General features: G+C 40.9%; 1 protein-coding gene across 2 annotated transcripts in view; it reads right to left on the bottom strand.

The window, feature by feature from the left end:
- The window catches only part of MYH10 (myosin heavy chain 10), a 107,157-nt gene that overhangs the window by 75,382 nt on the left and 5,960 nt on the right, over positions 1 to 25,815 (bottom strand). The window contains exons 1-2 of one of the 2 annotated variants that reach the window (XM_068413507.1): positions 16,350 to 16,385; positions 15,717 to 15,873 (exon numbers count right to left, since the gene is read on the bottom strand). In XM_068413507.1, the coding sequence (XP_068269608.1) occupies positions 15,717 to 15,873; positions 16,350 to 16,370 (178 nt within the window). In that variant the 5' untranslated portion in view covers positions 16,371 to 16,385. Of the gene's footprint in view, positions 1 to 15,716; positions 15,874 to 16,349; positions 16,386 to 25,815 lie in introns of those variants that run through there. The other variant, XM_068413506.1, reaches the window with a different exon arrangement.

Below are 25,815 nucleotides of genomic sequence, written 5' to 3' on the forward strand. Positions count from 1 at the left end.
TAGAAAGCCATTTTTCAAGCTTAACACAAATACACACATCTATGAAAACAATTCCGCAGATGTATTACCTGCTTTCAGATTTAACTCACCTCTGATTACTTTGACAGCGACTACAATTCTTGTCAAACACAGGAACACCCATACAAACACTGACTGTCTTGCAGTCCTGCCACCTTTCCTATAAGCATTTTCCCTTTTGCATCCAGCTTTTCTTTAGGTAAGAACATGAAATAAGTGTGCCAAGAGAAAAAGGTTAATTCTAGAAAAGCAGTGAAACTGGATGTGTGTATTAACCTGCTTTCCTGACCTCGGTTGAAGAAAAAGCTATGGGCTACTACACATCCAGCCACCATCCAGCAGGAAATTAGAGAGAGGGAAATGGTTCTTATTTGCAGCTACATCAAGGGTTGTCCTTCCTAAAACCCGAGAGCAAGACTCTTGCGGCTCATCCATTTTGGCACAGCCTTTCCTTTCATTTCTCCAGAGCATGAAATACCTATTCAGCCGTGATAAAATGCCAAACTCATTTCTGTAGCCTGGCATAACCAAAATGTTGATGCTTTTCTTGGGGTGGAGGAGGGCAACTTCTTTGCTGTTTCTCAGATGGGAGCAATTGTGGTCTTTCCAACCAGAGGCAGTGGTGTAGGGGGAATGGAGAGTCTTGTTTATTTTTAGATAGTGTTTAATACTCAGGTGCCATAGCCCATAAACCAAGAAAAGCTTAGTTCCCTGGTCGATAGCCTTGTTTGTTGTGGATGTCAGGCTTGGAAGATGTGTATATTTGTCCTCTACTGTAGGTGAAGAGGCTCGAATATCAATCTATTCAAGGACATTTAAAAATTGAATTCCTGACAAGTTTTGTGAAAATGGGTCACTGCCTGGAGGAAAGAGACCTTCCCATCAGCACAGATTCTGCCAGAGCATTCACAGGATTGGGTCATAAATGCTACATGGCATTATAAAGCACGCAGGTAGTCTGACAATCTCCCATTCTTTGATTCCAAGCTCTCAGTAACTTGCTTTTTTTCCTTCTTTTTTTTTTAAACCAAGTCCTGCTGGACTGATAAGCATGGAAAGAGATCTGGTTACAGAGATGAAACATGCCTTTATATTTTGTGTTTGTCTTTAAAATGTTGCCTAGCTACTCCCTAAACTATCATCATACACTTAACACCATGAAGTGACTTGCAACAAACATCTCTAACAAGCGTAATAGGAAGACTGACAGGCACAAGTTTGTTTGCCGAGTACCTGCCTTACTGCAGGCCAACTACACCCTGACACACTTAGCTCACCATGAGATTTCTGCAATAGCACTGTTTATCCTACATTTCACCTCCACCTTTATTTGTGCAATAATCTTTGCTAGGCACAGCTTAGTCATTCACTCTTCAACGTATATTCTGCAACTTCACAAAAAGACGAGGGCAGTTTACAGGAATGCAGTCAGTATTTTGCCAACAGTAACCCATGAAACATTCAAGTGAACTTTTCAGAAGCATGTGATTTGTTAACACTATAAAGCTGACATTTCAAGTTATAAAACCTAAATTTCACCAAGCCAGTACTGACTATTTAACGAAGCTGAACATACACATGCCCAAAGCATCTGATGTGATACATCCACCAGTGCTAAAGGAGCTGGACAATATTATTATCAGGTTAATCTCTTTGGGAGGTTTCAGGTGACTAAAAGGAGGGAGACATCACGGGTATCTTCAAGAAAGGTGAGTATGATCATTGCACTATCCTTCTAAAAGCTGGAAGGAACCTCTGGAGGTCAGAAATGATAAGGACACTGGCACTCTTTAGGGGAAAACCATCTCTCTTGATGTACCTTGAAACTGCATTTATTTCTTTCTTCTTGCCTTGTCATCACCAGCTGATTGACCTGTTGGTTGGTTTTTACATCCAAGTCTTCTTTCTTTGAAACTGTCAAGCAATGAACTTGCAGAAATTCTCATACTTTATCCTAAAATGTGTAACACTGATTTATACTAGAAGTAAAATCAAATTCTGGTGCACTCCACTCCTCATGGGCATCCAGTGGTTTTAACATTTAGAATAACAGTATGTATCAGTTTTGCTTCATCAGTGCTCAGACACTTTTTCCACAAAACACCGAAAGCCCCCGATGCTGGCTCAGACACCAGCCCATGAAGAATTACACCAAAACTCTCCCTCCAGCCCAACGCTGACTACTTCAAAGAAATACAACGGCGCTGTTTTAAATCAATTACCAATTCTTAACTTTGTCTGTTTACCTCGTATTTCCCACATCGCACGATACAGGACACAGCCAGAGTCTACTACATTTCCTCTGCCTAGAAACCAGCCTGAGAAAGCTGTCAAGTTGGACTGCCCCAAACCACTTTTGACAGAACAGTATTTCACTCTTGCCTCTTTCCTGTACTTTGATTACTCCAAGATACCTCCAAGTCTTTAGTGAAGGGCTGAGAAAGTATCTCTTCACTATGGGGGCGGCAGGGAGAGCATTGATGTAGACGCTCTATAGGTGTTCCTGCTATTTGTGAAGTTAAAATAACAAAAGCTTTAAAAAAAAACCAAAACAAACAAGTGGTTCTATCCCTTACTCTAAAAGATGTGAGATTTGAGATAAATAACAACTTCATACTTCAGTTTTGCTTGTTGACTGACTGCTAAGAATGTTGAGTTAATTATTATTAAATGAAGCATAGCAGAGGTCAGTCAAACCCAAGCCACGGTTCACCCTGCAACTTGTTTACGGGGAACCGTCACACTGAATACAAGTATTTCTTGCGTGTCTGCAGCAGACTTCATGACCACATTCATTATTCGCTCACTCACCCCAGATAGCTCAAGCTGCTGCACAAGCACTCCAGTGCAGACATAGCACAAGTGGCTAACCTAACACAGCGTCATCAAACCCTGGAAGAATGAATCGAGGCTATTTTAGAAGTCACGAGTTAAGTACTTGCAACATTAGCTTGAAATTATCCAAATTCCTAAAGAAAAAATTGTGACATTTGTTTTCAGAGTTGCTAGCCAGGGCTGAATCAGCGTAAAAGGGGAAAACAAATAGCTGTTAGACTATGTCCTGCCCACTTAATGAAACTGTGGGTAGCCTCTCCATTACATACCAGATAGAATTTTTTTTTTTTTTTTTTTCAGTCCTCATTAAGTTTGAAGAGGCTCAAACATGGTTTATGTTTTCACTGGCAATCTTTCACTACCTTTATTAACTACCAAGAGAAGCTTTAGTAAGCCTAACTTAGAAATTAAAACAGAGTTGCTACATTTGTGAGCAGAAGTTAATAGATAACACATTCCTTCCCTAACAAATTCATTCAAATGCGTACGGATTTATAACAAGACTCACAAACACCCCTCATCTATTATGCAATACCAAATTTATTTAGCCTTTAGAAACGGGTGACTTCTGTAGTTCAGGAGATGAGCAGAGAATACGAGTCAGCCTTCAGTTTGGAGAAAGAGCAGAGAAAACTGCACCGTCCCAAGGGTTCATCCCCCAGTGTCAGCAACGGCCGAGACGTACAAACAGCCGAGAGATGAGGAGGGAAATAACGTCGACTGCGAGCGCGCTCCCGATGCCCTGCACCACCGAGCCTTGGGGCCAGCTACAGCGACGTGTGCGACCGATTCACTGTCAAAGCCAACGACTGGTTCTCACAAGCGTTTACTGCAACTTCGCTGATGGGCAGTAGCAATCTGTAAGGCAGCAACTTCTTAAACTGCTCCAGCTAGGGCTGCAAGGACTTGCTCGCTTACGCTTATTGTTCTCCACATGACACAGAGGGGCCGTTCTCAGCCTTCCCCATTTGTGGCTCCCAAAGAGCGTTCCCAGTAGAAATGAGCAGCTCCTAAATCTTTGACACAGGCCATCCCTGTGCTTACTGTTCAGTTTTTATTTGCATGCTGCTTCGAAGTGACCTTAGTAGTAGCTGGCAAGCCACAGGCTGGAAAAGGTTTATTTAGACTGTAGAGTATTCAGTGTAGCAGTGTTTTCTATTCTCCATCAACCCTGCTTAAGTTGTTCTGTTTCCCATGTAGCACAATTTTGCCTAGACAAAGATTACATTGTCAACCAAAACAATGATTCATGGAGCTCCTTTAACTGTAATATCTGCCATTTAAGCTCACTCATTTAACTTCTGCTCTTCTCCTTCCCAAAAAAATAAGCAAGCACAAACCACTTAACAGAACTGGCTGTGAACCAACTGTCACTCTAGTGGGCTCTTCCTAAGCTGTTTCATTCCTGAACTCCACAAGTTTGGAAAGATAGCAAAGATGCTAACAGTACAGAGCCAGGCTTTCTAACTTCAGCACAACATGGTCAGTGGTTTGGCTTTTTGTTCTCAGTCACACATAGGACAGGACACAGATCATCTAGCACATCACCCCAGCCCCAGTAAGGTCAGCCACACTATACACACCAGTGATTGTAACACATCGCCTAGAAATAGATAGGCTAAAAACTTGGAAGCACTTTTCTGATGGATATTTTGTAAGACCCATAAGAAGCCTTTCGATGGGTATGTTTATCTGAAAATATTTTAGGTCCCAGATTTGCTGTATAGACTTCTTATGCCTCCGAGTTATTACCACTGAACACCATAAGAAGTTCTAAAACACCTTCCCAAGAGAACATGTAAAAGCCACATGAGACATTTCAGGTGACAAAAGCTCATGAGCTTCCACCACTTTACATGCCAAAGTGTTGAGGCTACCTTGTGAGCATGGAAAGGTACAGCACAACCAACTTCATATGCTGATAAATGTTCAAGATAAACATTTATCTACAATTAAGATTTGGGGGAAGGAAAGGGGGATGGATATCTCAAGTTAAGCGAGAGAGTTCAAACATTAAAATCCTTTCCTCAAAGGACTCAAGTTAATGCTACTTTCTTATATTTTAAGAAATATTTATATTTCTTAATGCTACTTTCTTTAAAGATTTCCTTTAGGTTTGATTCTGAATAGTTTTTAAAGAAGTTCGAGAATACAGAGGATAAACACCACACTTCCCCCCACCCTCCTGTGCCTAAATCACCACTAAGTTCTCAATAAACTCTATTTCAGCACAACAATTTGAAATTGCACAATACAAATCCATCCTTCAGCTTTTAAAGGAAAATTCACAGGTATATTCAGATCTCCTTTCCTTTGGAGGAAAAACACTGACCTTCATTTCTTTAAGGTCAAAAGAGCTTTTACTCACAGGCACTTGGGCACTCACACAAGCATTTTCTTCTCCCCTTTGCCGTTTTTCTAAACATGAGCATCATATATTCCTTATGCTATTTACAGGAGAGAAATGTTAAAATCCTCTTCTCTCTCTCCCCTGAGCACACAGACCTGACACAAACCTTTGTTCCTGGAAGTACAAAGCACTAACATTCATCTGATAGTTTCACTGTATCTGCTGATAATTAAAGAAATCCTTCCCCATCAGAAATGAACAATCATTTTTCACAAAATGGCTTCGATTGGTGCTTTTGTTCTATGTAGCTTTATACTGTTTCCATCTAAAAATCTGGTGTATATGACCCTAAGTGGGGGGTAATATCTCCCTATGGAGGGCAGAAGGGGAACAGGAGGAGCATCTCCCCACCAACTACAACTTTTCTCCACCCATTTTCAGCACCTAACACCCTCTTTCTTCCAGCCTTAGTCTTCAATAAGGGATGTGAAAAACAGGATATGAGAAAGAGGAGGATAATCACTGTAGAAACTTTTGACCCAGTAACTACTGTGAATTCATTCCTGTACTAAAGGCAATGTTTCCCTGCGGTTTTGTGGAGAAAAATTTAACCTCATCTTTTCAATCTATTTCATTTGAGATGCTGAATGTAACCATGAACAACTACTGCTTTAAAGAGATACAGTGACATTTTACTGGTTGCCTCTCTCAGCCAGTTTAACGCTTCAATGTAATAAGAAATAATACTCATGGAAAGCACTCCAATAAAGACTAATTAAGCTCCGTGCAGTCACAACAAACTACCAGCTGTGCTAGTTTCCAATAGTCTCATCACCCTCTCACAAGCCAGCTGCAGCAGAGTCCTGCACTCCCACCAGTCCCACGCACCACACAGTGAGGCGCCCACTAACCCATCACACCCATAACCCTCCAGCGGAACAGACACAGACTATTACCAGCTAATCCATGTGCACTTTGATATGCAGGTGACAAAGCAAACTTACTGATACAGCAAGATGGACCACATACCATCGGAACTGGTATCACAAAACTCCAACAGCAGAAATGGAAGGAACAAAATTAGCAGGTAGGGATGATTCAAGAAAGTGCCCCGCACTTCAAGAAAGATGTTGAGGTGTTGGCGCGAGTCCAGAGGAGGGCGACCAAGCTGGTGAAGGGTCTGGAGGGGCTGACCTACGAGGAACGGCTGAGGGAGCTGGGGGTGTTTAGCCTGGAGAAGAGGAGGCTCAGAGGTGACCTTAGTGCAGTCTACAACTACCTGAAGGGAGGTTGTAGCACAGTGGGAGTCGGCCTCTTCTCCCAACCAACTAGCAATAGGACAAGAGGACACAGCCTCAAGCTTCGCCAGGGAAGGTTCAGGTTGGACATTAGGAAGCATTTCTTCTCAGAAAGGGTCATTAGCCATTGGAAGGGGCTGCCCAGGGAGGTGGTGGAGTCACCATCTCTGGAGGGGTTTAAGAAAAGACTGGACATGGCACTTAGTGCCATGGTCTAGTTGACACGGTGGTGTCAGGGCAACAGTTGGACTCGATGATCATAGAGGTCTCTTCCAACCTGGTTGATTCTGTGATTCTGTGATTCCCCAGAACAGTTTCCCAGTAGCCAGCAAATTCTCCTGCAATTTCCTGATCCACCACCCTCAGACTTCAAGTTCATTAATTCCTCAACTGCTTTTTAGACAAGCATAGTCTTTCAGCACCCCTCATATCCTGAGGCGCAGACTACTACAGTTGAGCTGTACTGTTAAAAAAATTGCTTATTTTTGTTGTTTTGAACATGTCACTTGTGAATTCCAAGTCATGACCCTTTGTTCTTGCATAGGAAGAGACAGCGGGGCAGGGGAGAGGATCACTCTTCCCTCTCCCTGTGCCACTTCAGATTTAGACTTCTGTTATATCTGACCTTAATTATTATTATTTCCACACTGAATATAATTTTGATAATTTCAGTTGTTTTTTGAATGTCTTCCTGTCACATTTCCTCTCCACCCAAAGCAGGGAAAGGCCAGAGCTGCACAAAGCGTTGAAGATAAAACGTGTTATGAGTCTAGGACAAAAGCGTTTACTGGTTTGATCCCTTTCCCAGTTACTTCTCGCATCCTCTCCCTGATTTAGAGCAATCGATGAACACTGAATTTAGATTTCCACAGGTCTGTTTCATGCCCTACAGCTCCTACTCAAACAGTAACAGCTCCAACACTACTGAAGTTCGTTCCCCCCCGCACACCCCACACGTACCACTCCACAACAGTCTCACGCGCTATTTTAACCTCCTGTACACTCCGAGGTGCAGTTCTTCACGCCGGGCTCGCATTTTTGCTACCCTGGATAACAATATAAGCCGAGTATCCCCTCACAACCTCTTCTCCTTTCCTGAGGAGAAGTTTATAAATGAGAAGCTTGAGCACAACCACAAGTTCCACAGGGTTCTCAGCAGTAACCCTGCCAAGCAGCAAAAGCAGAAAACAATGGACAAGATTAGTCAATCTTTAACCAGTTCTTTACGTATACAAAGGCCTTTCCTCATATTGCAGTTATTTAAGAGCCTCTGGTTAGGATCATTATCAAATTACTTCTGGAAACCCACATAGGTCATATCAGATAGCCCTCCCTTGTCCATACAGATTCATTCACAGATCAATGCATTTGTGAGGCATGACCTCTCTTTTAAAAAGCCATATGGAGTCTTTAAACATCATTACATGCATTTATGCACATGTATGATCCTGCAAAGGCTAGTTTTATACTTTGGAACAGTTTTTACCAACATGTTTGACACTGATCATGAGTATATTGGTCTTCATATTCCCAGATCTGAAAAGGAATCTCAAAGAGGTGGTACCCAGTAGCTAACATCTGGGTGCTTTGGCACCAAGAGTTTGTACCAAAATGTTCAGGTGCAGCACAGCTGGTCAGTCAGCTATTCCATCTCTGAACTTAGGAATTTGGTTCTTGCAGTTTGCTACCATCATTTTTCTATTTACTAATCCTTCAGTTTGAGATTACCTGATGTTTTCCTCAAAGGAACGGTCCCAGACTGAGAACTTCCCCAAGCAACTTCATAGCAGAAACACCTAGAAAGAGGTAGTTGCATTTTTGCCTGCTTTTGCTTTCAGGTTTTCCTTCTACACATCATCTGATGGCTTTACCATCACTCTGAAAAAGCCCTAGAATAAAAAGGATTTTAATGCCCTGGAGTATTCCGAAAGCCCCGAGCTTTTATTCACCTTGCTTTATGAAACAGCAGACTAGAGGTGCACAACATCTTGCAGCTCTGAATCACTGAGGAAGGTACACAAAGTCTGTCAGAAGTACCCAAGCAGCCAAACACCTGAAAGCATCAGCTATGGACAAGTGAAAGGAAGCTAGATATACACCGAGATATGAATTGGCAATCGTGTTGGTGATGTGAGCCTTGGGTTATTGAAGACAAAGAGCAGAACACCACCAGCCCCTCACCACTTCTCTCCACTTGTTAAGTGATAAAAATTGCTCCTACTTCTTTTTGCTTCCTTGCCAGAATATAACAAAGAAATTTAAGTAAAGAGGAAGGGGGAGGATAAAGGAGCTACTGCAATTGCTATCAGTAGCAGTCATAGCATAGCTAAACTCTTAGTTCAACACCCCAGAGGAATGCAGACAGGACTGACAAAAACCAGTTATTGTGCAAAACTCGCAACACGGAGCAGTGCTGTTACAGTGCAATGTGCTGTCAAGATGAGAATACATTTAAGTTTTTGTTGCACAAGCAATAATGTCTTGATGTATGTCACCTGAAGGCTAAAGCCAAGCAGAAGTGAATTATCCATTTCACAACTACCTAGAAATAAATGGAGTTTAAATTAAACCAAAGCTTCAGAGTAGAAGCAGGTGTTGGCTGAGTAATATGCACAAAATGATTCATCTCATGAACGATTTCCTAAGTTGGATGCACTCAGTCTTGAATTCCTGGCTGTAGGCTAGCACAGTCACAATTCAACTATGAGGCCAGCTTGCACAGCAAGTTTTAAAATTAAAATCATCATCAGTTGGTCAGAATATCAACCAAAAAGACCACGGAACTGACTTATCTGCTGCAACACTTCAGAAGAGGGGAGAAAACAGCCAAGGCACCGAAGCAGCTAAGAATTCTTTATGTAACAATTATATTTAAAAATGAGGCAGGAGTGACAAGAAAGTTACTTCTTGAAGTTACGCGAAAAAATTTAAGTCAACCACTTCAAGTAACACTTCTAAGTAACTGAGCCTTGAGAAAAAAGTTGTTTACTGTAAATATCATCATGCCTAATTAAGTTGGTAACCTTGAGGTTGAACAGCAGTAAAGAGCAGGGCTCCAAACACATTTTGACAGAGAGAAAGACAAAGGTTAGGAGCTGTTGACACAAGCACTGAAGCACTAAAACATTTCCAACAGTAACAAAAAAAGTTAAGAAAAAGACATGATGGTATATTATAATCTAGAAACTAAGTTCAATTGAGTTTGTTCAATAAGTAATTGCTACTGATGGCATTCAGAGATGGTCTAGCAAGGCGCAGTAATTTAAATCATGAAAATAACTTCACAGTCACTGAAGCACACAGATTTAATACCAAGAGACAGAACGGAAGAGTGAGGGGAAGGAGATGAAATATTGCACAATAGGTTCAGCTGACAGCAGCATTTCTCATTTTACTTCAAATTCAAAAATAATGAGGCGGAAGACTTTCAGCATGACGGATTTCAGGTTTTTTCTATTTCATTTCTTGCTTCAAGAACCTCCTTCCCTCCCCTCAGCCATTAAGACCACTGTACGTCACATTCCTATTGGTACACAAACCAATCCTGATGGTAATGGTACTGTCACCTAAGTGTTTATATTCCACACCAGCCTGACTGGACAAAGTGAAAACACAGAAATCACAGCGTAACAATAAAGAGACCTATAAATCCTTCACACACGTTTACCAAGCAGTTAGTTCTGCCTAGATTGCCATCCTGCACTTTGTAACTAGTTAAAAGCGTTGGGGAATCTTTTGGTAAGTCGGGATGTAATGAGAATATCAAGAATATTAATTGCACATATAACAGGTTCTATACACTCCTCACGTAACAGAGTGCTAGCCATCACTCCCAGGCTTTTTAGTCTCAGAACAATTTTTTCCTCTTCCATTTGAAGATTTAAAAGACCTTGAAAGCAAAGAGATGTCATATTTTAGTTTCAGCTCTTTTCTTCCTTATCTTTGGAGGGGGGGACACCAAAAACAAGTCCCCAAAGGGAGGACTTAAATCAAGATTAACTAAAAATACAGATTAATACCATGTTTTTGAGAGAAGTATTGCATCTCTAGGCAGTACTGGCTTCTCCAACACTAAGTGTTCACCTCGCGTATTACGCCGTTTCCGATAAACCTCCTCTGCAACAGGATTAAAGGCAGTCCTAAAATACCAGTGCTAATTTAGTGCTCATCAAGATGTCCTCAGGGAAACAGGATAAAAAGAAGAGACTAAGTATAATTATACAATATTAGTAGGCAACTGGTCTTTGGCAACAGAAAGCAAAGAAGTTTTCCTTAATAGTTCTTCCAAAGCACTTTTAAGAGTCAATGAATAAAGAGGCATAATAAAACAATGCCATCCTTCCTCTAGAAATACAGTAGGACAATAGGAAGGGAGGAGGGAGAAGAGAAAGCCAAGTATGGTAAAAGCACTAGAGAAAAATTTATGTTAGTGCTGCTTTCACACAGTCAAGTCTCCCTTGTTAGTAAAATAAAGAGAAGTCACAGATGAACTATTAGACTTACGGAATTAGTTTTCTTAAAGAAAATCCTAGTCCCTGTCAAAACATTTTCTTCTTACTGCCTGTAACTTTCAGAAGTACAGAAGAACACTAGCAAGTCTTGCAAATTGTATTACCAAACAGAATTAAGGTCAACACTGTCACAGGGATTAGGATACCAATTCCTTATGACCATGTCAACTGCCCAGCAGCCGTGCAAAGCTCAGTCTAGCATTCGTTTGTGAAGCATGCCTACTCCAGCGCTATGCCTTTATGCATTTGATTTCTGTCTAGGGCTAAACAATTTCAATGTGCCTAGAAGCCCCTGGGTTATGTGTACTTACTGCTTCAGCATAACATTAGGAAAATGAAGAGAAAGCACAGGAGAAATCCACTAAACCACCCGTGAATAACACTTACCCCACCACCACACTACTTTGAAAAATAATTACTAGGGGAGAGAGAGGGGAAATCCAATATGTAAAGCTGAATTGCAGGTTATTATCTTCTGAGGTCAAGGCACTAGGTAATGAGTCTTTTCCTGAAGAGAAATCCTGACTGTCAAAACCAAAATGCACTCAAAGTCTTGCTTGTTTTTAATAAGGCTCTGTTCACACTTAATCTTCACTACAAGTCTTGCAGAAAAGGCAACACTTAAGAGATCCAGCAATCAATGAGGTTTGCTTTTCTTTGCAAAACTTGCCTCAAATCTCTAGTGCATCAAAGCTGCACCACCACTGAACTGTTCATCTGCAACACTCAGCCATTAAAAACAATTCTACACCTCCCTTTCTCGTGACAGCTTACTCCAATTCAATGCATCTCTCTGGAGAACACTATTCCCTCTCCAAAATGGCACACTGGGCTTCTTGAACATAATCTCTGTTTTATGGCTCGTCCCCCCCTGCCCCTTTGTCCTCCATGTTTAACAAGCACTGAAATAGATTTCCAGCCCATTGTCCTCCCCACTAAAGGGCACGATGAGAGCCGACCTGGGAAGATTGCAGGGCTGAAGGTCCTCCTGAACAGGAAATTCTTCAAGGGGACAAGAACAGAGAAGCAGTCTGATGACTGGCAGTTAGCAATGCTTCCACACAACCTTCATCCTAACAGAGGGCACACTGGGCAACGCTCCATTTGTATCGCCAGTTTAACAACACGGAGTATTTCCAGCAAGATTTAAGACAATAACTATTGAGATGCACATGCGTCACTTGTTTCTGCCAACCAAAAAACCCTTTTGCTTTCATCATCTACAACAGAAATCTATATTTTGTTGTTTAAGCACAAATATTTCAAACATACAAAACTTCAGATTGGCAGAAACTTGATCTCAAATCATCCATGTGCTGAATCAAAGGCACGAAAGCATTATGATGCTGAGTAACAGGTTACTCGCTGCACCCAATTACCAGCATAGAAAAAACTGTGTTTTAAAAAATCAGGTTGTTCAGAGTCCCAGCTCAGGTCCAGGTATCCTGTTAATCAGTGTAAGCACATCTCGCAAGCACCTAAAAAATTAGTAGTTTATGATTAGCTACAAGGAAAGTAAACATGGATTATACTGAATCAAAAACTACTGAACAGAGCAGGAAAATACAGCCAACCACTGTAAGGGTATCGTCATCTTATCCGAAGGAATTGCATTCCTATGGTTTCAGGCGCAGTTTTGAATCATAATAATTAAACTTTAGATGTCAAATATGGGAAACAGAAGTCATTCATATCAAAAGAAATCTATGAATATGCTATAACAGCAAAATCATGACTTGCAGTAGTACTGGCATAATCTCCTCCATTACTTCACTCTCTCTTGACCATCCTATCTCCACCTCCCAAAGCAACACGTGCACAAAATGTGGACATGAATTGTAGAAGAAGTTTTATAATTATAACTATGTGTTAGTAACTTATCAGCAAAAGCATCTTGGTCAAGGATTATGCTGCAAATAAATGCTAGCAGAGACTGCTGATGACTTAATCGGAATCACTGTGACTAAAACAGCTCGTTCTTGGTTAGAGACCTGTTTCTACTAGCTGAAAGTCTGATATATATTTTCTGTTTCATTAGTTTAAGACTGAAAGTCTAGCAAAACATAAGGCATAGACAGAATATTAAGTACACTTTCTGCATTACGTTAAATCCTTGGCTGGCAGGGAAAACCCAGCTCTCCCTACCAAATTCTAGGCACGGTCAGCAGTTGACCTTGTGTTGCTACTGATAACCTGAAAACAAACTGAATATTGTAATAATTGCCTACTGTTAAGACAAGTACTATTTGATGTCCTAATGACTAGAAAACCTTAGTTGTTGTAATTGCAACATGAATTATTTACAAGAAGGCTTAAATTCACTTCCCTGAAGTGCCTCTGTGTCTCTGCATCAGGTCCCATCTAGAGGCTCTGGAAGCAGAGGGATCAGCACTGAGCAGTGAGTGCCAGACTTCTCCACTTACCCCTTTAGACACACTCATTAGTCATTGTTATCGTGACTGATCACTGCTTCACATGACTGTGCAAAGCCAGGGCGATTGTATAAAATCACCAATACAAATAGTAGTGAGTTTCATACTTCAGGCAAGCATATCTCCAAAGGTCTGTACAGCACCTTTCTCTGAAAGGAAGCAGTGTCTGTGAACAGTTTCATGAGTCCATAATAAATTCAGAAGCAGCACCCTTTTTCTCTTCCTCTGATCCACCCCAATCAGGCAAGAACAGTTTGCTCAATGAAATATTTGCCAAGCACAAAACTGCTAAATGCCTGTTTTAGAGTTTTTACTTATCCTTGGTAATGCAGCTGTGAAGGCAAACCATCAGTGGAAAGTTCACTGGCTGATTGCAATGACTTGCTAAAATAAACAGGGAGCAGCTCCATGCAGGTGGAGGGCACTAGAACCACAGGTTTAGTTAACCTTGAAGAAGTTATTCCCTAATAAATTGATCCTGTTGCATAGTTTTCAACTATTCTTATTCCAGTCTATGGCTTCATTCTTTCAAATGAAAAGAATTCAGACTATCAGAATCAAAAAGAAAGCAAGCACAGAAAGACACAAACAAAGATTTGACACAAAAGATAAACCTCAGTATGGAAAGAAAACACAACTGTAACCAAACTCATACCATCACCTGAAATATTTTTTTCATTTCATCTTCCAAAACCAGTAGAATTTCTATACATAACAAGATCTCCAGAGATATAAATCAGTACTAGCATGGTATGTGAACAAATATATAGAGCACCTGAAGTGTGATAACTACTGACATTGACTTACTTTATTAGAGGACAATTTCAAAAGATACTGTGCTTTTAGAGTGGGATGCCCTTATCCACACACCACTTGAGACTGCTAGGAATAAACTCCTTAAAAATATTAAAGTTTTGCTCTGTTCTTCCACACACACTTTTTATGGGGGTCCTCTGATCTCAGCTGTTAGAGGCTGTTGTTCTAGGCAAAAGGCTATAGTTTTTCTTTCATAAAAACATGTAAAAAAAAAAAAAAGAGCCCCAAATATCCACTGAGAGGCATGACAGCTCTTGGTGGCCCCAATCTGCTGCTCTTCCATTGCTTGCCCCTGCATCACCCTGCTCAGTGGTGATGGCATGTTTTCTTCTGGGGTGACAGAGCACTCAGCAATCCAGCAACCTGTAGTTTATTATTAAGCAGCCCTAAAGACAACGGCACAGCTGAAGAAACAAAGACTTACAGTGATTTAAAGACAGGAAATGTCTTTTTTAAAGATTTACATTTAAGTGGTTGATTAACCTGGGAGCAGAAACAGTGTTTTCTTAGTTTGTGCAAACTAGATCAAACAGCTTTTAGCTCACTTCCAGTACATCTATACCAGGTCTACAGCAGAAAACACAGTCAATTTTTCAGACCTGCTTCTTTATTACACACACTTTTCTAGATACAACGTGCTGGTGTTCCCACATCAGTAAAACAGCCACCTAAATATGAACCAATATTGGATAGTATGAGCTGTGTTTCCAACAGACTGTGTCATAAGTGCAGTTGTACAAGTTGAAGAGCATGTGTTTATTTCAACACATTTATATAATGTCAGATTCACAATTCTTACATTTGTCTAGCCATCCTCAAAGCCAAAATTAAAAGCATGTGCCCACCATAAACTTACTCTCTATTCTACTACAGACATGACCTATACCAGTTTGGAGAAAAAAAAAATAAAAAAACCTTCAAGGTTAAGCATTACCCTGACCTCTTTGTGAACTCAAACATACTATTGTTTCATTGTCACTTCAGATTATTTGTCAGCTGCCAAAACACCAACATTTTTCTAGAATTAGAGAGACAAGTCATTAACATATTTCAGCTTCGCCTTTTCAATCACACTTTTTCATTCTTACTTCATTCAAAGCCAGTGCACTAACATCTTTTGACATGAATCTTATTTCTTCTTTTTTTTTTTTTAAGAAGTATTTCTACTACAGCTTTCAGTGTCACCCGCTGGCACAGTACGCTTCCTATTAGTGTTAGTTTCCTTTTGTGCCTCAGTAAGTCAGACAAATATGCTGACAGGGGTCAATCTCCAAGTCATTTCTATTCTGAAAGTTTAAGGTTTAGATAAGAAAGCTTCTTCCCCCACTTTAAGTACTAGAAAAGATTCTGATCACGTTAGAAATTACTATATAGCTGGATAATGAAGCTCTTGAGTTTTAGGTACATTACAAAGAGTTGTCAACTAACTGTTAAGTGACATTTAATTAATTCTTACCTTGCAGCATGCATCTGTATGCAGATTCAGATATTGCATAAATGTGCGGTGGCATTTCATGGCGCTTCTTCCCTCTGTACATCTCGATAATGTTTTCTGAATAAATCGGGAGGTTCTTGTAAGGATTTATAACTACGCAGAACAGCCCTGAATAGGTCTTAAAAAAAAAAATAGAGAAACATTTCTGTTAGTAAACAGTATTGAAATAGAGCCATAAAGAGCAGAAAACTTTTTTTGCAGGTTCTATAATATTTATCTTAGAACAAAATTGAGGTCCTTTTTGTTGAGCAACTCACAGTACATGCTATATTCAAATTACTGGCTTCTAGTTCTCTTAAAAGGCTCTTTAATTACCTGCATAAAAAGTAATTTAAAGATAATAAATGTGAGTAAATATGAAAGGGAGCATCAGATCTCTTTCCCACAGATATTTATATCTCCCTTCCATTTGCCAAGTTACAGGATTTACGGACGTCTTTTGATGTTCAACTGCTCCTGTAAAAAGTGCATTCAAAGTTATTTTTTCATTTTTGAAGGAACTGATAATCTCAATTACTCTAGTAAATAATTTAGATAAGGAAAAAGCCTATTTCCAACCACCACTATTTCTGCTGTCCTACTATTTTCTCACACCTCTATGTCTTTCCTGCTCATCAGCCCTTCTCAATCCCAAAGCAGTCTCCTCCTGGAGAGGTCGTTCCCTCCCCTGTCCCACCCCAGCTGATGGATAGCCTGGCAGCTGGCACTGCAGAGGCTTCATACTCTGCTCTTAGAGTTGTACTGAATAGAAGTTACCAGGACTACTATAACATCAGGAAACTCACACACAAAGTTTACATTGCTTATTTCATTGACTCTTACTGAGGCATTTCTGTTTAGTCAAAAAACGCCTGAAGTTTTACAAGACTGAGCACACATTGCAAACCATACGTACAGGTCCACACTTCCCTGTGCCATGAAGTACCAAAGACTACTTCAGAACAGTCCAATCTCTGCTCCATAGAAGTTATTTATAAGGAAGTTATCATACAAATATATATGAAAGACAAATGTATACAGTCAGCCACTCATACGTTGTTATCTGGGAGGGACGGATGAGCACGGTCTGGCTGTACGGACCTCACCAGGGATCAAAGGTTAAGCTCACAGACAGACAGCTTTGCACTATGTGAAAAACAGCTAATCCATGGTGCTTCCCTGACCCAAGGCAACCGGACGGCTCTGGCCTTTTCAGAATCAACCTAAATTGATGGGTTTTAAGAAATCAAAATCTCTCCATTGACCTTTATTTCATCACATGTTTTGAAAGTGTGTTCTTTTCGGTCATTAATACTATTCATCTTTGCTAGCACAGGAACGTCAGCAAGAGAGACCAGTTTTGACAGAAACAGAGAGTATCTTTCTCAATGTCAGGAAAACTGACATTTGCAGGTTGAGAGAAGGAATGGAGACAGTAAGCTGACAGCATTAACAGCTGTTGAGAGCCTAGAGTATTAAGCAGGTAACTCATGATTCTTATAACATTTTCTTATGTAAAAAATATTTCTGCTACATTTGTATGAACAGAGTAGCTGAAATTCCTGATCTGCCTTTTTTAATATACAAAAGATTTTATTTGGAGGAAAAGGTGCCCTGTTCTTTCTACACCTACAGGGGATTCTGGAAAGACAGACAGAAGGTGATCTCCGAATTGAGTCAGGAGCACCATCGGTAAAGAAAAAGAACTTGGTTTTATGCCAGATATCCTGACATAAGGACATCTTATAGGAAAATAATCTCCCTGCTTTGGTCAGATCTGCTGGATGATAAGCACCTGCAGTGCCTTACCCAGTCAAACATCTCTGGGAAGAAGGTATTCATTTCTCAAGAGAAAGGAAACAGATGTTATCAGGTCAACTGACCCAAGCATGAAGAACAACTTATCAGTCATTAACTCAACGTAAGGGTGGGGCTGTGGGCAAGTGGGCAGCTCTTCCCCAGCCTCACGTTCCTACCACTGGCCCTCTTGCCAACATCGGTGCCCTTGCAGTAACTTACCGAGCTGGATACTACTGAAGAGAAATTTCAAAAAGAATTGGTTGGTAATAGAATCAATTCCCAGACCAAACTCATTCATTGCCACTAGTGATGCCATAAGGGAGAGGGAAGGCAGGACAGTTATTTTAATAGCATGGTACAACTGACCGAGGAGCCAGTTGATTGATAAATACTGGATCTGTGTTCCTAGCCAGCCATCGTCCCTCTTGCGCTCAACTGAGGTCACCCACATTTACCTGTAATCACTACAGGTGACACGGAGGCACCAAGAATTACCACAAGCCTGATTTCCCTTCTAGTCTTCAAATAAGAATAACTAGAAGACAGGCACACATTCATGAAGCCCCTCATATGACGACCAGCTCAAAATCACTGAGCAGCACCTATGCTGTGTTTCTCCACTACAGCCACATCTAATGAAAAAAAGACTTGTTTATTGCTGACTGCAGATGAGATCTGGCCACGACCAAAAGGATTCACACAGCCAAAGTCCATTTCCAGATCTGTCCTAACAAACCCTCTGTCCAGTGTAATGGCATGAACATTTGCTTAAGCCAGCAGACTTGTCTGCTCCAGGATGATTCTGGACTCCCTCATCCAGCAGCCCTTCTGAGTCCTGGTCTGATTTTTACCCACTCAGCTTCACAGACTTGCAGTTTACCTCCATGGGCTGCTGTTCTGTATCTTACTGGGGACAGGAACTCTCAAACCAGTGACTGATGGTTATGCTGTAAGGGTACTGCTGTACATACTAGCTGCATTACAGAGTCACCCTCTTTCAAGAGCAACACTTCTATTTCTCTGCAAATTAATCTAAAACTTGTATCAGTTGTTTTGGTCTTCTTATGTTCACAAAGGAAAGTTGTTGGGGTTTTTTTTCCCCAGCATTACTGCCCTTCCCCAGACATGAATAAACTGATCTGGTAAGTAATAAAGAAATAAAAATCTGAAGTGCTAGGATATGAGCAGCTATTTGAAGATCATCCTTCCCTCCTCCCCACTGTTGCTTTGCAATCGTTTGTTTATTTCCCCAACACAGACATGGAGTAAGTGTTATTACTATTTAGCTACATAAAGAATTATAATTTATAAAAACAAACTTAACAATCCTTCAGACCTCTATTGATGATACCTAACCTGGAAGCCTTTCTAGACTATTTCCCAATGCAGTAATTGGATGGATCAGTGAACCCGGAATGATCATCAAAACCAAAGTCCAGCTAGATGCCAATATAACGCAGTCAATCTAGAGGAAGACCAGAAAATGTTCTGGGCAAATGAAATGGGTTAATTTAAGAGGCTTTATATTGAACAGGGCCAAATTAGAAGTTAGGAAGACCAAAATTCTACCATTTCACCAGTGCTGGGGTTCATTTATTTGAAACTAAATCAAAAGCATAGGTTTTTATCCCTGCCCATTAAGTCTGTGTCATGACATAGCTCTTCACATGCAGCACCTTTAACTCCAACATCTTGATTTCCTGCACATTTGTCACTCAGTTCACTCCCCTGCTGTTTCCCTGAAGAATTTAAAAAACACTCTTTCTTCAAAACATCACCACACTGTAAAGCCTTAATTTATTCCAAGGACAATGGAACTGAGTTCTCCCACAAGGCTCCCAAAGTTCCTGACCATCATCTATTGCAGAAAGCAATGTACAAACATATCAGAGCGACGTTTTCATGGCTTGGTAGGCATATAAACACAGAAGGGATGTTTTATTGAGTCAAATTTAATTTGGAGGGAGGTAAATAGCACAAAAATTTTATACAGCTATTTTATAACTGCAAGTGTCACAGTACAAGTATATTACTATATCTAAGACAGCAGACTGGAGGTATGGGCTTTCTGCATGCAAACTGAAGACATGAAAAGTAGGCTGAGATTGTCTTACACACCTTGAAAAGCTTCTTGGTGACCAGCCAGAGAAAGAGTTAACAGGAATCCTTGCACACCTGCCTTACAAATGGACACCCTACTTAATGAATACCCCCATGTAAGCATTAAAGGTGCCCAGAGCTTTCAGACACACCAAAGGGGCAGTGTGATGCCCTCTGCCTCCTCTCTATCCTGCAGTACCTGGACTCTGCCAAAACTCGTCAGATCTGAATTACAGCAAGGATCAAGCACTGAAGAGCTACAGTAACTAGCTAGTCTGGATGAAGAACCAGACTTCATTAATTTTTCAGTTTGTTACTGGAAAATAGTAAGTCAATAGTGTAAATAGTGTAAACCAAGCTGACAGAGGTAGATATGTATATTAAGAACTTAAAGGCAAGTAAAGATGCTTATTCACCTTGAGATCATGGGATCAACTGCAAACAAGCTAGTTGCTTGAAACACACACGTTTCTGCTTTACCGAGGAACAGGATATAGACAATATCAACCAAGAGCAAAAAGGCATGTTGGAATGCACACTCTCTAGGCAAGGCTCCAGAGACGAAGAGTAAAGCAGTGCTCTGACAGAGGTTTGTTATACAAACTCTCCTTCAGGACACTAATTGTGGAGTTTGAATGTTTCCAGATGCTTACAAGCCTTTATCCAGTAGTATATCATTTAGTAATTTGGATTTTGGTAAGCTATGCCAGACTGCAGAGTTCAGGTTCCTGGCGCTGGCCTATCTGAAAAATACATTATATTCCTAGCAGTAAGCAACCTGAAAGAGAGGTATATGTAAGTGAACTACTGGCAAATAGACAGTGCATTATTTCCAGGTGAAAGCACATGGGAATTTAGGCTCTAAATTTGGAGTGTGGGCTCCAGAGCAAGAAAGGTTTTCATGGCCTGTCTTTGCTTAAAATCATATCCAGCCTTCACCGTATATACACAGATGGTGGTATTAGTGTCAAAAGCCTCATATGATTCCTTAGATTAATAGCTCAGCTTTACAGTTCTTGCACCAGGGAATATGCTGTTATAACTGTTAGGTTGGTTCCTCCTGCTGCACCATCTAAAGGTCTCTTTAAAGCATCGCTTCAGAGTGCTTTAGCAAGATGCAGGTAAAAATCAGCTTGCACCACCCGAGTACCCAGGCTCAACATTTATCTTTAGTTCTTCAAATATAGAAAGTGACAGATTTACTCTATTACTACATAAATAATTAAGCTGAAGTAAACATCTAGACATCACTTATTATTACCTGAAATATTAACCAGCATTTTCTAGCCTAGACAGCAATACCTGTTTTAAACAGTATGCCACGTACTAATGGGGTAGAGCACATCCTCCAGATTGATACATTCCATCATCACAGCATCTTCTCATCTGGTTTCTCTTCCTGAGGTTACGGACCTGCCTTTCACACTCCAAGACCTACCAAGTCCTCCAAGCTTGGCACAGTTTTCTCATATACTGCCTTTTCCCCCAAATAAGGCATTTATCCAATCCTAAACTCAAGCCTTAAAGAAGGGCAGGCAGCTCTTCGGTCTCAGAGGGGAGGAAAGCGAGGCCGTGGCCTGGGGTGGAACACGTTCTCTGCTTTGCACAGCACCTAATCCCCAGCTACGACCCACCTCCCTTCAGGGCAGAGGGGCCACACAGCCACCCCAGCACCATGGGCAGCCCCTGCACCACTACCCCAAGCCCACGCTCCCCAGTCAGGGCACAGTCAAGACTGGAACCCAGAAAGTATCCCAGACATCTCTGTACAAGCTCAAACTGCCAGATAAAAAAAAAAAAAACAGTAAGTCCTGTTGGCACCCAAGAAGTTGGGGTCAAGGGTGCCAACACAGGTAAGGAACCCCCTGCAAGAATACTGGGAGGCTGGGGGACAACAGCCACTGACGGTTACTCAGAGCAATTGAAGAGTAAAATCTGTGCACGAGGACAGTGAGAAAGGGAAGGAGCACAACACGTACACAAGCCATTGAAGAAAAAGCACAGCCCAAACTTCAGAAGACTTGTCTACAGATGTTCTCTACAGCCAGCGCTGAAGAGAGGAGGTTCACCAGTACTGTATTTTCACATTTGTAGCCTTCAGGTGATGTGTTTAAAGAGAGAAAAACCAAATGAGATCAGCAGTGCAGGTTATGCTCCTGCTCAGTCAGCTCACCCCCTCTCAGAGACAGAGGGGCTCAGCGTCACTGCTGCTCAGACAGCATGACTGCTACAGCAACTGCTGAGAGCTAAAACATGAGCTTAGGTTGCGCCAGGGCCAGAAAAGTATTAATGTCCTTCCACAAGGCTCCAGGATAGCTGCGTGTTGGAGCCTGACTGCTCCACAGACGGCTCACACGGGCTGCCCGAGACTTCTGATGCAGGCACACAGCTCGAAGGGGTGTCTTGCAACACAGAGCCTTCCACTGAGCGCTTCAACAGGAGCCCTTAATCCAAATTATTGCACCTTTTTAGGCTGCTAAGCTACCATATCTTATAGAAACAGAACATTTGACAAGAATATGCGCTTTTTCATACCTCTGCTTGCCTGAGGGCAAGGAGGGCATTGATTCACTTCCCTTAAATTCCTCAGACATTTCTAACAAATTAAAAATCTACACAGAACTTGATCACATTTATGAGTCTTCCAAAATCAGAGTTAATTTAAAAACAAGTTCTTCTGTCAAAGCAGCCCTTACAATATGAACCTCAGTATTTTTTCTGCCATATATTAGGTACCAGATCCAGTGACTGGTTTGTGTTAAGGAAAAGATGAAATTAAGCAACAAACTCGATTTCTTACATGTTCTTTTAATACCAGTCGTCAGTACTCAGTAATGTGAAATGTTCCCAACTGGACCAGCAGGAAAATTAGAGCAATTAGAACACAGAAGCTTATATAATAACACAGATTGTTCTAGGTTACGCTCTGGCCTCACAGGAGGCAGCAGCTTAAGAGAAGAAACAGCTTATAGACAGCTCGTCAAGTGCAGTTTTATAAGAGCTTCCACCTACAGCAGGCTCTGGAACTGGGGACTACAGCATATTTCTCATTCTTTCCCCCTCCTGCCCCAATAAAATGGGAAGTACATAAAAAAATGAAAGCAGCACAGAGCTGCAGACCAATTACAGAGGTAATACTTGTCATTATCAAAAAAATATCTGTTCAAGTATTTTTAATTGCACAATAGTAACCATGTTTTCTTCTTTACTGGTAGAAAGAAAACCCAGTAGGCATTTACACAGAGAGCAATAATTAGCAGCAAGGTTCCAGGAGCTCTCAGCCTTACATAAACAGTTTCCAACCCTCTTGAAAAAGTCTTTGCTAAAAAAAAAAAAGTGCAGGAGTGGGCGGGGAAGATAATGCACAGTTCATTAGAGTTTGGAGGGCTTTGAAGTTGAATCTAACCCTTTCCTCAAGAGTGCTTCACCATCTTTTTGTCCTTCCTCAAGGAACAGCAATACTAGTCATCTCTAACTTGACCTCGCCAACAGCACGCACACATCCTCTGCCACATGTCCCCACCTGAAACTTTCTAGCTGAGCACCAAAACGTAGGTCATGGGCTCACCAACAACAGACAGCACCAGGGGAACATCCCACATACAGCCACACCAAGGCAAGAGGCCATCTGCATGCTGACATGGGTTAATACAAGTCAAGCGTTTGAGACATTCTATTAATTGTAATCCTTTTGACTGAATGAGGTCAGGAAGCAGTTAAGTAGTAATCACAATGATTTATGGAGGTACCAGTAAGCCACATATAATCAACTGTGGGCAACGGACTTCCTCCAAGAGAGCTGGGACTAGAACAGATGTGGCAACAGCAACTTTTTTTTTAAATAGATTTTTATAAAGATATTTTGAATATCTTGTTTTTTTACTGTAGCTTAACTACACCCTATGTTTGAGTGAGCAATCCCTTCATCCCATCTTACTGCACTGGGTACAGGAACGGGAACTTTTGACTGCACCAGACAGACTTTTGGTCCTGCGGTATCTTCTTTCAGTTTGATTATCTTTTCTAACTCACACATTTATAGACCCACTGAGGAGACAACATATCCAGGAACTTTTCAGATATTAGTCTGCACTTACCAGTCAGACGATTGAAATACAGACATTTGCAACTCAGATGTTATAATTTTCTGGAAAATCAGTATGGTGTGTCAAACCTCTACAGGATCCATCCTATTAGTGTTTGCTAGGACACTTAGTGAGAGACCCATTTTGGTTTAACAAAATATTTCTGTTAACAAGATGGACATAAGGTTATGTTTTTACATTCATTAATAGGAGTATGTAGGAACATATAAACATATAAATATGCTTTAAAAGGGAAATGGAAGGGTCTTTCTTGCCATCAAAGTAGTACTGACACAAAAGCAGAGCTTTAAATTGCTGGAAAAATTGTCACCTAGCCCTGACTTACAAGTATTAACAGTCATTAGCTTATTCATTCCAGTTCCAGTCAGAGTCTGCAATACCAAGAAGAAGTTGCTTTCCATTTAAGTAGAAATGAGGTATTTACATTCCTGATCTATGCAACTAGCTGCATTTTGATTAACTGAAATGCTTAATAGACTTAAAAATTCAAAATACTAAGAAAGTTGTATCCAGAATGATGGATACAAAGCATTGAAACATTCTTTAGAGGGGTCAGGAACACTCCTGACCACTTTACTTTTTGCAGTTCCAGAAGTGGTATAGCATATCTCAAAATTTACATTGAGTTCAAAAACAAAAAAGGGACTAATCTTGCTTTGAAGTGCAAGAAAAGGACTCTAATTGCACACTAACCAGCCATTCTCTCTTCGAAGTGCAGAGAAAGCAAAGCGGTAAAAAACAACTTAAATACTTTAAAAAAATACTGACACAGTTCTGTTCTTCAGCTCAGCCACATGAGCCAAATTGGGTAGTGAACTTTGAGAAGAAGCCTAATTTTGAACATAACTGACATGCCTATATATAAGCTTTCTGAACAGACACTGAAGGTAATACGTTGTCAATACTGAAGTGCAGAGAGATCAAGAAGAAGAAACAGCCTCTTCCTACACCAGAAACCCCTTCGCAGCTTTCACACCTTATTTGTGGCTCTTCATCAAAGCACCTCAGTAGTTCTCCCCTCCACATTGTCAGGTGCACCATCTGTCATCCTAGCACTTTATTTTCAGACTAAATCCTCCTTCTTGTCTATCTATCTCCCCTGCCACTTCCACCCCTTCCCAACAAAAGCAGAGACCCAGTTCAACTGTCTCCCTTTTCCCAGGACTCCAAGTGAAGGAGACAGCGCAGACAGCCAAAAGCACTTCTTCAGGGGGGCTTCACACACACCCCACAACAGCAAACTGACACCACAAACCTCTGAGCCATGAACAAAACTGCCCCGAACCTCTACAGCACAGCAGTTTAAAAATCAAAGTTGGTGATTTCCTACATTCAAACACCATGTTGGACTATGAAGAGTTTGGAAGCTGGTTCATGAGAAACCCCAAAACTCATGAAGCAGTGATAAGGAGAATTACTGGAGCAGTAATCTTGCCTATCACAGGTTGCCACAAAGCATTAAGGCAACAGTGGTCTTGAGAACTTAGCAGCGTTCAAGGCTGATGGACCCTTAACATCCACTCTTCCCATTGCATGTCCTCATTTCATCGTCAAATTCCAAGATTATTTCTTTTCCCCTCCCACAGAATCACATTTTGCTGACATAAGCAGAAACCAAAATCTAGGGTTGATCTCTAGAAGCCTTCACAGTGGCATTTTACATGCAGGTCTTGTAAAAATAAAGATGTTTCCTCACTCAGGCTATAGACCTTGGTGACCCAGATGGCTGCACTTCACAGAACCAACACTTGCACTTGATGAAAACCAAGCCTCAAACATAAGCATGATCCTACAGAATCTCAGTCCCTGGGATGATCTCTGCTTAAGTCATCGATGGGTTAAGGAGAAAAGTGCAAGAAGTCTTGATAGATCTGCACCATCCTCAGGCATGAAAATACATATATAGAGAGAGTATACTCCAAAATAGTTCACAAAGATAGTACAGCTTCTCTAGGAAAGAATTTTTTTAATATATTCTTCAGTTATACTCAAAATAAACCTTATGGCAAGAAATGGAATAGGTGATGTTAAAAGTGAAGCAAGAAATAAAGTTATTTCAGCTCCAAAGCACAACT

This window comes from Nyctibius grandis, chromosome 15 (assembly GCF_013368605.1).
Source record: "Nyctibius grandis isolate bNycGra1 chromosome 15, bNycGra1.pri, whole genome shotgun sequence".
Lineage (NCBI taxonomy): Eukaryota > Metazoa > Chordata > Aves > Nyctibiiformes > Nyctibiidae > Nyctibius > Nyctibius grandis.